General features: G+C 39.3%; 1 protein-coding gene across 1 annotated transcript; it reads right to left on the bottom strand.

Annotated features, from left to right (window-relative positions):
• Window positions 1–1,552: 1,552 nt before the first annotated feature.
• On the bottom strand, window positions 1,553–12,010 carry ADAT2 (adenosine deaminase tRNA specific 2). The gene is made up of 6 exons (XM_082307166.1): window positions 11,931–12,010; window positions 11,560–11,664; window positions 4,276–4,426; window positions 3,608–3,714; window positions 1,788–1,860; window positions 1,553–1,669 (listed from the first exon to the last, which is right to left on the bottom strand). The coding sequence occupies exons 1-6, from the start codon at window positions 11,988–11,990 to the stop codon at window positions 1,629–1,631; spliced, it is 537 nt and encodes a 178-aa protein (XP_082163292.1). The 5' UTR covers window positions 11,991–12,010; the 3' UTR covers window positions 1,553–1,628.
• Between the last annotated feature and the right edge of the window lie 9 nt (window positions 12,011–12,019).

Here is a 12,019-nt window from a genome sequence, read left to right as displayed (position 1 = left end):
TGAATGTATGTATCTGTATAGATAAATAGCCGTCTTGTTTCACCAGCCAAATACCATAACCACAGCTGTGAGTGTTTCTTTCCAATAAAGCCACTGCAGCCATTAAAAATGGTCTTTTCCTAAATAGCTTCTCCAGCTTAGCTGTCTGGTTCATGAGCCCTCACAGCTCCGAAGCTGATGAAATCTACAGAGTCATAACTCCTTCTGCTTATGGAAAGGAAAAGACTCGGAGCGTGCTGCAATAGTCAGGAGAATAGGACAGGTCACAGGCATCAGTTAAAGGAATACTATTTCTAAACTCTGAAAATAGCTATTATGGTAAAAACACTTCTTTCCCATGTCACTTTGTAAACATTAAGTAAATACACAAAATACAAATTCTAAGCTGTTAGGAGCAATGGTGACAAAGTAATGCTTTTAATGCTCGTTTAAAAAACACTTTTGAAAGTATTTATTTGAAATATCTAAAAAATTTAATTGTATTCCGTTTTTATAGTCATAGAATTCTAACCGCTCTTTTATATTAAAAAAGAAGTTAAGGCATTTCTCAAATTTCTGAGTATCGGCCAAGTACATTAAAAACAGTTTCATGCTTAAGATAAGTTAAGAGGTATATAATCAAGATTGAACTGTACTTGTATTCTGAATTCATTAGTGGAACTGTAAGGCCCTCTTCTGGACTATAAATTACTGCATGGGCAAGCAAAGTACATGGAAATGACAAAGCCAACCAACACTACGAGAAGATACACAGCCCAAAGATACTTTCTTCATACCGTTACCAATGTCATTTCCTGGTTTTCACATGTCTCTGCCCATCTCAGTTACTATAATTTAGTAGCTGAGAAGAACTGCAACTTCTTAGCCGATTCTTAACGATAAAGCATTTCTTATGCTCATAGTCACAAGAGGAGTGGACAGTATAGAGAGAGTTGTGGAGAGTTTCTCCACAACTTTGTATGAAGATGCTGGGCAGCCAAGTGATGCTTGCTTATGCTTACTAGCAATAGCATACACAAACCGAGACATACGATTCTGCATTTATACCTGTCTACACATGTAGGTCACTTTCAGAAGCTATGTTTGAAAATTTGGCTTACGCTAGAGGGGGTGTAAAAAACAATGAAGAACTGTTACAAGGGTCTTATCTCAAATCTTCAGGGACTGTACAATTCTTTATATGCCTTTTGGTTAAATATACACACAAGGACTGTGAAAGTCTTACAAATGTAACCTTCCAAGAGATTTACTCGGATTTGCCTAAGCAAATATTTACTATTGAAAAGCAAGATGCTCCTCCACAGACAGAAGGAAAGAAAATATTCTAGAATGTGCTCTACAAAATGGCATCATTTTAATGGATCCATCTGGCTGTAAACAAGTGAACTTGAACCATAAGTTTTCCTTTTTCTAAAAACAGCCACTTATTCTTCTGCGTGGTCATGTATGATAACAAGAAATCACATACATAGAAACGCAGGAACAGGTAGTAAATATCCCATTAGTAAAAACTCTGTACAGAACATTAGACATAGTTTAATTGAACTGTACATTTTAAAAAAGAAAGATGCTGAAGAAACCTTGAAGTATCATTTTTTGGTAAGTTTCTGCCTCCCACCAGCATAGGGCTAATTACGACGGTCCTTTTTCCGTACTTTTGATTTTGGTGCTGCCAAGAAGAAACAGAAAGGGAGAAAAAACATCAAAAGTGAATTACAGTAATACCAGTGCCAGCATTCTTTTAAATTAGGTTGGGATCAAAATGGCTCCATTAATGTGAAACCTACCATTGGGATTTTCTTGTCTGTAGAAAGCTTTTAACATTTCCACTGCTTCTTCGGCACGATAGCCAGAAATGCACTGTTCAAATTAGAATGATGTTCGTGAGCGCATCTGAGAATAACATAGTCTACGCTTCAGAATGATGCCTTAAATACAGAATAATTGTAAACAACTGTACTGTCTATTCCACTAATTTAACGTGTACCTTTAACTATTTGGGGGTCAGAAAATCTCCGTTTCAGGTTGAATACCTCATACATTTGAAAAATACTATGTTGCGGCCTAGTAGAGTAAATAATTTCCCCAATAACTTGAAGTTAGGCAAAACAAACTTTCTTAGTAACTTATGTAAAATTTTTATGCAACCTCCAATTTCTTTCTTATTAATGTGTGTCCAGCTTACTTCATACACTCTTCAAGCACTTGGAAATGTAAGAGACATACACCTAGGTATCTGTAGATAAGACTCCTACCAGACAACATATGTCCACACACCTATTCTTTATTCCTAACAGTCACCTCTCAGACCTTTTTGGTCCCTCCAAAATACTTTTCCAGGCCATGAATATTAATGACAAAGCATTTAAATGTCACTAACACTAAATGAATCTCCACCGACACTAGAAAATAATGAATTACACCTATACATCCCACTGCAGTTGCCTACAGAAACAAAGGATTTGTAGTAGCAAGAATCTTCTCCTTTCTTTCTTCTGAACATAGAGAAAAATGAAATACCACGTGCCAATGTTAGCAAATGAACGCTGTTCCAGTACTGACTATACAAATTAATTCAGATGCTAGTCTCACAAACACCCCGACAGAAAGATGCTTAATATGTTTACACTGGACTGCCAAACAGTATCGTCTTGCTGACTAAAATTCTTTCTGAGCCTTAAGCCTTCAGTGCTTATTTACAATGCTGAAATATATTACTTATTTTTTACATTCATTAAGTCATAAATGTTAAGTGTGGAAAAGAACTCTAAGAACCCTAATCAGTATCTTTGTATAAGGCAGGATCATCTACAACTGCGTATAATGTAATAAATATAATGCTATAAATACTCTCTATCTAGATATATATATGTCTATAGGTATACTAGTACAATGCTGTAAAATGTCTAGATTTATGTATACTATACCTCTCCACTGAATGCTTGTCCAGCCTTTCTTAAAGGACAAAGATGCCTCATTCTCCCCAGACACTCTGTTCCAGTCCTTCAGTATCCTTACTGTTCAGAAACCTTCCCAATATCTAAACTAAATCTCCTCTGCTACTTTTGCAGTCCATATTTATTTTGGGATTTGAACTATATGAAGTAGATCTAAGCTAATGCATTTTACCTCATATGGATAGATTGGGGGCAAAAATACAATCATTTTCAGCTGCTCAGCTAAAAACCAGTAACTTAGTAAGTTGCTGTTACTTGATCTTTATTGATTATGTGTTTGTACATTCTGGAGTTTAAAATAATTTTCCTCTCATCTGTTCCTGCAGCATATGCTTACTGTTCTAAGTATTACATGTCTTTTAAATATATTTATTCCTTACCTTGTTCCACAAGCATAATTATTTCCTTTCCTCTCTGATGCATGCTTTTAAATATTTTAAGACTGTACTCAGGCTTTTCCTCAATTTTCTTTAATTTAAGGACTTAATTTTTTTATGGGTTTTTTTTTTTTGTAAAGTCAAGTTTACTTGACTTCTGATCGTGTTTCATCCAAGTTCTCTTAAACTGATGCATGACATTCTCAAAGCATGGTAATGAAGCTAGGCACAGTACCCTAGCTGAAAAACAAAGGAAAACATTTTATAGCTTACTTCAAATGGTTCTCCTGTGTCTACCATATCATCAGATGAGATGCTCAAAACTGAGCCACAGCCTCCAAATCGCTCATTTCGACAGCCATATATGACCCGTGGAATTTATGTGAATGAGTTAAGGTATTAAGTTAAAGTGAAAAGCAAGCAAGAAGTAAAGTAGCCTGATTTAAGTAGTCATTAAATTTCACTAAAATGTGCTTGTACTTTTCAAACTAAATTAGTTTCCACTACAATTCCTCCCTCATAAAATCAGAACTTACTTCTGAGTAATGTAAGATGTATTGCTGAAGATGCACATCAGAAAAGGAGCAGCATGAATCCCAAAGCGGAGGAATACAAAGCCATGGTTTACCGATTGTTACAACATTAAAAACTGAACACTGAACTGAGATTAGCTCATTTTACATAATAACAGATATCTCTAAAATGTATTTTTACATCCCTAAGAGAAATTGTTGTTTGTCGTAATTGTACCATTTCTCTTCCATTCTTGAGTCTTTCACTATTTACCACGCAGTAAACGGAGGGGGGTGCAGACTCTCAAACCAGAAGACGGCAGCCCTGTTGGCTTTGCCCGACAGTGTCAAACCCCTCTCTGTGGGTTCACTGCCACGAGTAACATCTTGACACATGGTTTCCCAGCATGAATAAGCACGAAAGGATACTCATCAAGCGCACGGCAGCTGCACACATGATACAAGGCTCTACAGTTACATACAATACTGAGTGTGCAAACACTTCTGTATAATCTCTGTTGTGTTGCTTGCACCAGTCAAGGACCTGATCGATTGCCACCATTTCTGCATGTCGAGTAGCCTAGGAGATAAAAATAAATATTTTCTTAAAGTTTGCATTGATTCACAGCTTTAAGCTTCTCACTTGTACAGATACAAATGAAATAAAATGCAATGTCATAAAATTATTCTTTCAAGTCAAAGGCACGATGGCCTGACATCTAGTTTATTAATAATGCAATTACTTTTCCTTCTGTTAAAGAAGTAATGTAATGCTTTCTTGAGAAGTCTCTTTTTAGTAGACCTCTTTGCTGGTTCAAGTTGCAGAAGAAATTCATGCAGCCCAAACTGCAGAAGAAATACTCAACCCAAGAAAGAACATATTCAACTTCAGTCTCGTATGCAGCACACACAAGATCCACACGCGCAAACCAGTTTTTTCTTCTACCTGTTCCTAGGCAGAGGAGTCTGCTCAGAAGTTCTCCTCTCTCTGTCACGCCAGCATAGTAAGACAAGACATGAAAGCTCTACTTGGGGATTAAGAGACACACAAAGCCCAACAAAACAACTGATCTAGCCCGCTGTGCTTCCAAGAGCAAGAAGGCAGGCTGGGTTAATCTCTCTGGAGAAATACTAAGAAACTCCTCCTACCTGGTACGTTTTCCTCCCTCTGACAATGTTGCTGTGCCTGCATGGAATGAATATGCTGTGAATATGCAATAATTTCAGTATGTTTCTGGAACTGTTTGGCCTACTGTGTAGACACAGTATTTTCGGGTTGCATCAAGTTTAATGCTGCCTGGGAATATGCACAAGTACAGTAAGTCCCTCAAGTAATAGGCAGGGATTGCAGCATATGCCTGATTACAAAAAGACAGAAGAATATTGATTTATCTTTTTTTAATCCAAGACAACTGAATGATGCATATCTCAGAGGTCACAGCAATAGCTATGGCACAAAAACCTGAACAGAAAAGAAGAAATGTTGACTTTAATTGCAGAGAGACAAAAACCATCAGTAATGTCCCAGTAGCGCTCTGGAATGTCTGCAGCAGTGTGTTTTGCCAATCAAATGTCACAGCAAAAATATCACAAAGTACTAGTTATGAAAGGACTCTCCAGTTACAAAGCTTGATGCTTATTTGAATTAAGGCTGTTAGTATTTTCCTTCTTTTTAATCTATTCTGGAAAAAGGATGTTTTTGACACAGGCATTAGACTAAGACTTAATCAATCCAAATTATACTTGTACCTCTGCTACATATGTCTTTATGCGACCTAAGATAACTTCCCCTCAATACATGAACTTGGGTTAATATTTTAGCACTGTGAAGATCTGTGGTGATAATTGAGATGCTCTACAATATACGGCAAAGGACTCATGTATAAACAAGTTAGTGGTAAGTTTAATACTGTTTAAAAATATTTTAAAACTCCTAGAGCTCTATGTTGCCTATGCCTACGTTAGCGAATGTAGTGCAAGAGGAGGGTATCCTGTAGAGCAAAACAGTGCTGAGGACTCAACACCAATTCAGGGGAGTTCACACCGGCCTAGCTCCAGTTTAGTCCCGTGGATGGTATATTCCCAGCAACAGCTGGAGTGCATTAGGTAGGCTCCCCGAGTGCATCTTTTCAGTATAGTTTCATCTGAAGGGAAGACAGTTTGCCATCTCTGAGACACAAACCAAAGCATGGTAGGCAGACACAATCAAGAAATTTATTCCATGAGTGCACTTCTGATCTGAACTAACATAGTAATGAACCCACTTGGAATAAAAACATGGATCTGAATCAATGTGCAGACGTGATTCCTCCAGACCTACTAGTGCAATGTTGCCATGAAGGTTCCCTAGTTGAATAAATGAGATCACACCAGCTGAAGTCTCAGTGCACACACTTTATGGAGACAAAAAGCACAATGCCCTCCAGCAGAATGATGCCTCAGAACTATTACAGCTACCGTAACTCACAAGTGTAAGTTGTGGCTATTCTAATTTTGTGCCCCTCAGATCAGAAGAGACATGAATACCGCATTGGCTTTTCAACTCCTGAGCGTGAATTGAAAGCATGTAAGCAATAAGCCTTCATTACCGGAAGAAAACACGCCTCTAACCTATGGCACTGCTTTATATGGAGTACACCAAGTAGCTTTTAGGCCTCTGCTGATCTTGGGAGTGCAAGTTAAGAAAAAACATGCAGCTGCTCTAAGTCATACTGGCTTCTGCAGTAACAGAAGACAGCTACACAAAACAGATTACGCTAATATAGAATATTACTAGACTCCAGTGCATCCACCTCTTAAGTAATACATATTGGTTTGGTCATCCGACCTCATGAAGACATGGGAACACCAGGACAAATTCACCACAGGGCGAGAAAGGATTATGCAAGTTACAAAACAGTCTCTGTACAGAGACTAACTAGACTGCAGTTCTTAACTCACCAGATAGAGTCATTAGTTTTCCAACTTAAGATGACTATGGTAGAAGTTTATAAAAATAAAGAAAAATGTGGAAAAGCAAAGAGTAAATTATTATTTATTATTTCTCATAACAAGCGGGCACCCAATGAAATTATCAGGCAGCAGATTTAAAACAAACAAAAGGAAGTACTCTTTCACAAAGCACATAATTGAATTGTGGAACTCATTGACACAGGATGCTATGGAAGCCAAAAACATAAATGAGTTCAAAAAAGGTTTAGACAAATTCATGGAGGATATGTGCACAGACAGCTATCAGAAACAATGATCCAGATACAGTCTTGTGCTCTGGAAGTCCCTAAGCTATTCACTTTCAGAACCGGAAAGGATATGCAAGAGGAAGGTCTACACCACTCTCTTCTTGTTTTCTTAAGCATCTGCTAAAGGTCCTTCTTAAAGACAAGATATGGGGGAAAAACTGACCTTCTAGGTCTGTCTTAAGATTTTATTTTGTATTGAGCTATCACTAAATAGTCTTTTTTATTGACTTGCTGTGTGTAAAATAACATACAAAAAAGACTATTTTCATGTTGAGTCACTGACTCAATTTATAAGCTTCTATAAGCACCTACTGTTTTTTAACTTGCGCAATCTTACATGTTATTTTAAAGCCAAGAAAACAAAAGCAGGTAAGAGTAGCAAGGGAAAAAGAGAATTGTTAGAGAGCGGCAAATCGTGTTCCAAGGGGAAATTATTTGAGGCTGACGTCAGTGGGGAAAAAAGCCTTGACAAAGCCTTAAAACAGTGCCCCAAATTGTGGCAAATATTTTATAGACAAATAAAGATACCATCACTGCCCTGAAAAGCATACCTTCTAAATCTTAGACAAGAATTAACAAGTGGGAGTAAAGGGGGCCAAAGCTCAAAGTTCTATATTATCTCGTGGCTTCATTAGTAATTTAAGAGTGCAAACAATACTTCATTTTCAATTATCGCGTACTGTACTTCCAAGATGATCTGGGCAAAGACACGTGCTACAATGACCCAACAGAAGATAACAGTGGAGAAGTCTGCATGTATCAACAAAGGACCTAAGACAGACAGCATTTTAGTGGGAAGCAAAAGATTGCACCACACATGGGAATAAAGATGCCAAAAAAAAAGAGTTCTAGTTGGGAAGGGTCACATATGTTATAAGGAAGAAAATTTTCAGGTTGGTCTGAGGCAAGACTGTGAACAAGCAAGTGTGGGAGCTGCCAGAGGGAACCCAGTACTGGCACAAGCTTGTGACTGTGTCACCAGGCTGTTGAAAATGAATGTCTTACACAGACATTTGTTGCACTACTGCCCAATGAATACAAGTAATGACATGCCTGACTATTTTGAAATGCTGATGCCACTGCCATGCTCCTAAAAAAATAAAATAAAACAAGCACAGCTCTACATAAACGCCCTTCTTCCAACAGTAACTTTTTCCAGAAGAATGTGATGATGATCAATAATTTTGCAAATAACTTCCACAGAGTAAACAGCAGTATCTCTGACATTAATGTGTTCTGCTATGGACATGCAGGGCAGAAACAAAGTATGCAGGGTGACAGGAGACAGACTGAAAAAAGAATCGGAGAGCTTTCGGCAACTAAATCTTTTTGCCAAAACGAGGAGTTTAGGAACAGAATGGATGAGGGCGTAAAGAAGACACTACCTGCTCCTAACTCCAGTCAGTTAGATCAGAGGATGCAGGGACTTACTTAAGGAGAAGACAGGGAATTTATTTGACACAAAGCCTAATAGCAAGTTGACTCCTGAGCATGGGCAAAATTGCAGGGAAGGACTGCAGATCTAACCGGATAAATGATCATTTTTTAGAAGTGGAAAGCAAGTTTGCAAGGAGTGAAAAATGCCAATAGCAAAGGCTAAAGGAAGAATTGTCAAACGTCAAACTTGCAAAACACATTACGTACGAAGTAAAAATGTCTGAAACAAAATGTGAAAAATGAGTTAGAACTACTATAGTGACCTTGAGATGACGGTCAAATATAATTATAGTACTACTCCAAAACAAAATTAATATTTTGCCTTTTCAATAAAAATGACACAGAGAACGTGGTCAAAAGGCAGAATAAGAGCATGGAAGCAGAAATTACAGCGAATGGGATACAGAATTACGACGTTGAAATGATGAAATTGCCTAGAGCATGGAAGAGGGATGAGAGGCAAAAACCCAAGTTGATAGATAATCTCCATCAGAAAAATACTAAAGAACTCATGCATGAGCCTGCCAATCCCATAGCAATGCTTTTGATACATTAAGAGAGAGTATCATGTGACTGAAACCTGTCAGAGCAAAGAATCACTGTAATGAAAAACAGGAAGGACATACAATCCTGGCATCTACAGATCCAGGATAGTCTCAACAGCAAAACATGCAACATAACAAACTTTGAAGGTAATATTACAAGGGCTAGTCTATAAAAGGGAAACGAAATAAAATATGATGTGGATTTACATAAGATAGCTGACTCTAAATTAACCTAGCAACTTTCTTTGATAAATATTTTTTCTAGGAAAGAAAAACACCAATCTCACCTCTCTGAACTTCTACGAAGCATTTGGCACAGCACAAGATGTAAAATTATCGTCAGTCTGGGGAAAACAGCATAGCACAAGAAATGTAAAGTGAGCAAGCAAAGAAGAGAAGTTGCATTGAAAGGGAAAGTATCTATCCAGACAGAACTAATTACCAAAGATGCTCAAAGATAATTTTGCTTAAATGTTTTCAGTTGAGACACTGGCATTAACAGGAAAAACACACACAGAAAATAGCTAACAATGTGATGTCTTTCATGTGATGAACGACATTATCAGAAGAGACAGGGTCAGAGTATCACTCAAGAAGTGGATGGCCTTATAGTTGGGAGTAAAGAAACCAAAACAACAAATGAAGAATAACAAAACAGCATTAAAGACCAAGGCAGCTCCAGAAAAGACGGGTGGACTTATTGCCAGGAAGAGTGAGAAGTACTATTGTTATTAAACAAGGCACAAGAGAAAGTCCATCTGGAATAAAGTATACAGTTCTGGTTAAGTGAATTCAAGAAATATGAATCAAAGCTGGAATGGACGTATACAAGACTTACTAGAACGAACACAGAAAGAAAGCCTATCTTCTGAGAGCAGATTAAACAGCTGGCTTGGGGAAAACAGGGAAAAACAAAAGCCAAAAGGGAATATAACTTTAAATACCTCCGAGCTGTGTAAAATAAATGATGATGCTGGCACAAGGAGAGATATAAACAGACATAAAAAGTTTAAAATTGCAAATCAGATCTTTTCTAGCCATCTGAGGAATGATGTTCTGGAGAAGTCCTCCAACGTGAGGTGGGACGAGAAATTAGTTTCAAAATGGACCCTGACAAATTTATGACGTCTGCTGGAAGTGCCTCAATGGTTCAAGAGGGTTTTTCTTCCCCAGGATGGTTCCTAAATAATGCCAGAAATCATTAGGAGAAAAGTGAAAGCAATTTCCTGCATTCACATTTCCCAGCAAGTGCCTCTTTTCTTTTAGACTACATGGAACAATTAAGTATCCGATACAAAATTTAGAAGCACTGAGTACCCAGCATTTCCAATCACTATAATGTAAGCATTTATGAAAATTAAGCCACAAAAGAATTGAAACTTGAGCTAAACAGAAATTGAAAAAAGGATTGGCTTTCAAAGATATTAACAGTTCACTGTTTCCAAAATGCAGATGAATTTTTGAAATCAGGCTGCTTGGATTTAAGTACATACTTTCAGGTAAGCCTGATGTTAATACAAAAAAAGTCCGAAAGCTTCCCTAATATTTTCAAGTTGATTCTGATTTTGTTATCAGTCTTGTCAGTTATGTTCTGCCCATGTGATTTTTACACAGCATTATCATCTCTGGTACAATTTTCCCAAGAAGTGTCTGCTTCCCCACAGTGTTTACACTGATTCAGCTTGAGATACCTAGCTTCTCTGCCATCTGACTTTCCTGAGTTGTATTAGAATTATTTTACTACGTTATGGATTGTCCTGTAGCACAAGTTAGTATAATGATTCATTTTTACTGTTACATTTTTGAGCTTAAAAGACTCATTTTCACCTTTCATTATATTTTCAAATTTGAGATATCTAATATAAGTTACAGCCAGATCCTGCAATCAGATCCATTTATACAAAACTTCCAGTTGCACAAAATCCCTGTTGGCTTTAATGGGTCTTTCAGCATGTATAAGATCTAATTTGATGGCTAAAATCGCAAGCATCGTGTCTAAAATTTACAGGCAATATTTTTTAGAAAGAACGACTTTGTCAAAGGAGCAAATGTTGTAAACTAAACATGAGATTTTGTTAGCCTACACATTCTGTAACTCTATGCAACTTCCCAGCTCTTTGTCATATCCCTGCCCCTTCTACAACGAGACTATTATTTATTTATTCCTTTATCTGTACGGCCGTTTTCCTAGAAAAGCAACAGAGCTGGATTTCCAATTTATATTTCGTCGCTGTTCAGGTAACCTAACATGAAAGCGCTAGCTTGCTAACAACGTAAACTGTTTCTGGCGCGTCAGTGGCAAGAATTTCATCAGCAAGGCTGCACAGGTCACTCTTCTCTCCCTCTTCACCCCCAGGCGACTTTCAAGGCCTCCGGAGAGCACGTCTGAAGCCTCAGCACCTTCCAGGGGCGACGGCGCCTCCGTGACGCAGGGCCTGCCCCGCTTTGCTCCCGACCCCGCCGCCCGCCCGCGTCCCCTCGCCCCGACTCACGTTCTTCGTCTCGTTGACCTCGTTCCTGCCCCTCCCCACGACCTCGCCGTTGTACACCAGCAGGCAACCGACGGGAACCTCCCCGTTCTCCAGCGCCTCTTTAGCCTGCAGGACGGACGGACGGACAGACAGACACAAGGCACAGGACAACGTTACCCGCGGGAGGCACGAGCCGCGCGTTAACGAACCCCCGTTCTCCCGCCCCCTCGGCGCTGCCGCGAGGGAGGCGCCGGCCCGCCCGCCCTGGGGCTCCCCGCTCCCCTCGGGCCTCCTCCGAGGCTTCCCCCAGCGGAAGCGCGGAGCCCGGCCGCCCGCACCCCTCACGGCCGGGGGGGGACGGCGGGAGCGCCCCGACGGCCGCCCGCACTGACCACGTCCAGGGCCTGGTCCATCCAGGCCACCGCCGCCACCTCCTCCTCCTTCTTCTCCATGGCCGGCACCGGCGGAGCGCGGGCGGTGT

This window comes from Platalea leucorodia (genome assembly GCF_965183815.1).
Source record: "Platalea leucorodia genome assembly, chromosome: 3".
NCBI lineage: Eukaryota > Metazoa > Chordata > Aves > Pelecaniformes > Threskiornithidae > Platalea > Platalea leucorodia.
This window is presented reverse-complemented; position numbering and strand designations above follow the sequence as displayed.

Bases quoted from the DNA above. Each gene is read 5' to 3' on its own strand.
- ADAT2 (XM_082307166.1), bottom strand. From the start codon at position 11,990: ATGGAGAAGAAGGAGGAGGAGGTGGCGGCGGTGGCCTGGATGGACCAG. The intron at 3,715-4,275 runs GTATCCTTTCGT...ACTCATTCACAT, and splicing joins AGCTGCCGTGCGCTTGATGA to AAATTCCACGGGTCATATAT. The intron at 1,861-3,607 runs GTAAGCTATAAA...TAATTTGAACAG, and splicing joins ACACAGGAGAACCATTTGAA to TGCATTTCTGGCTATCGTGC.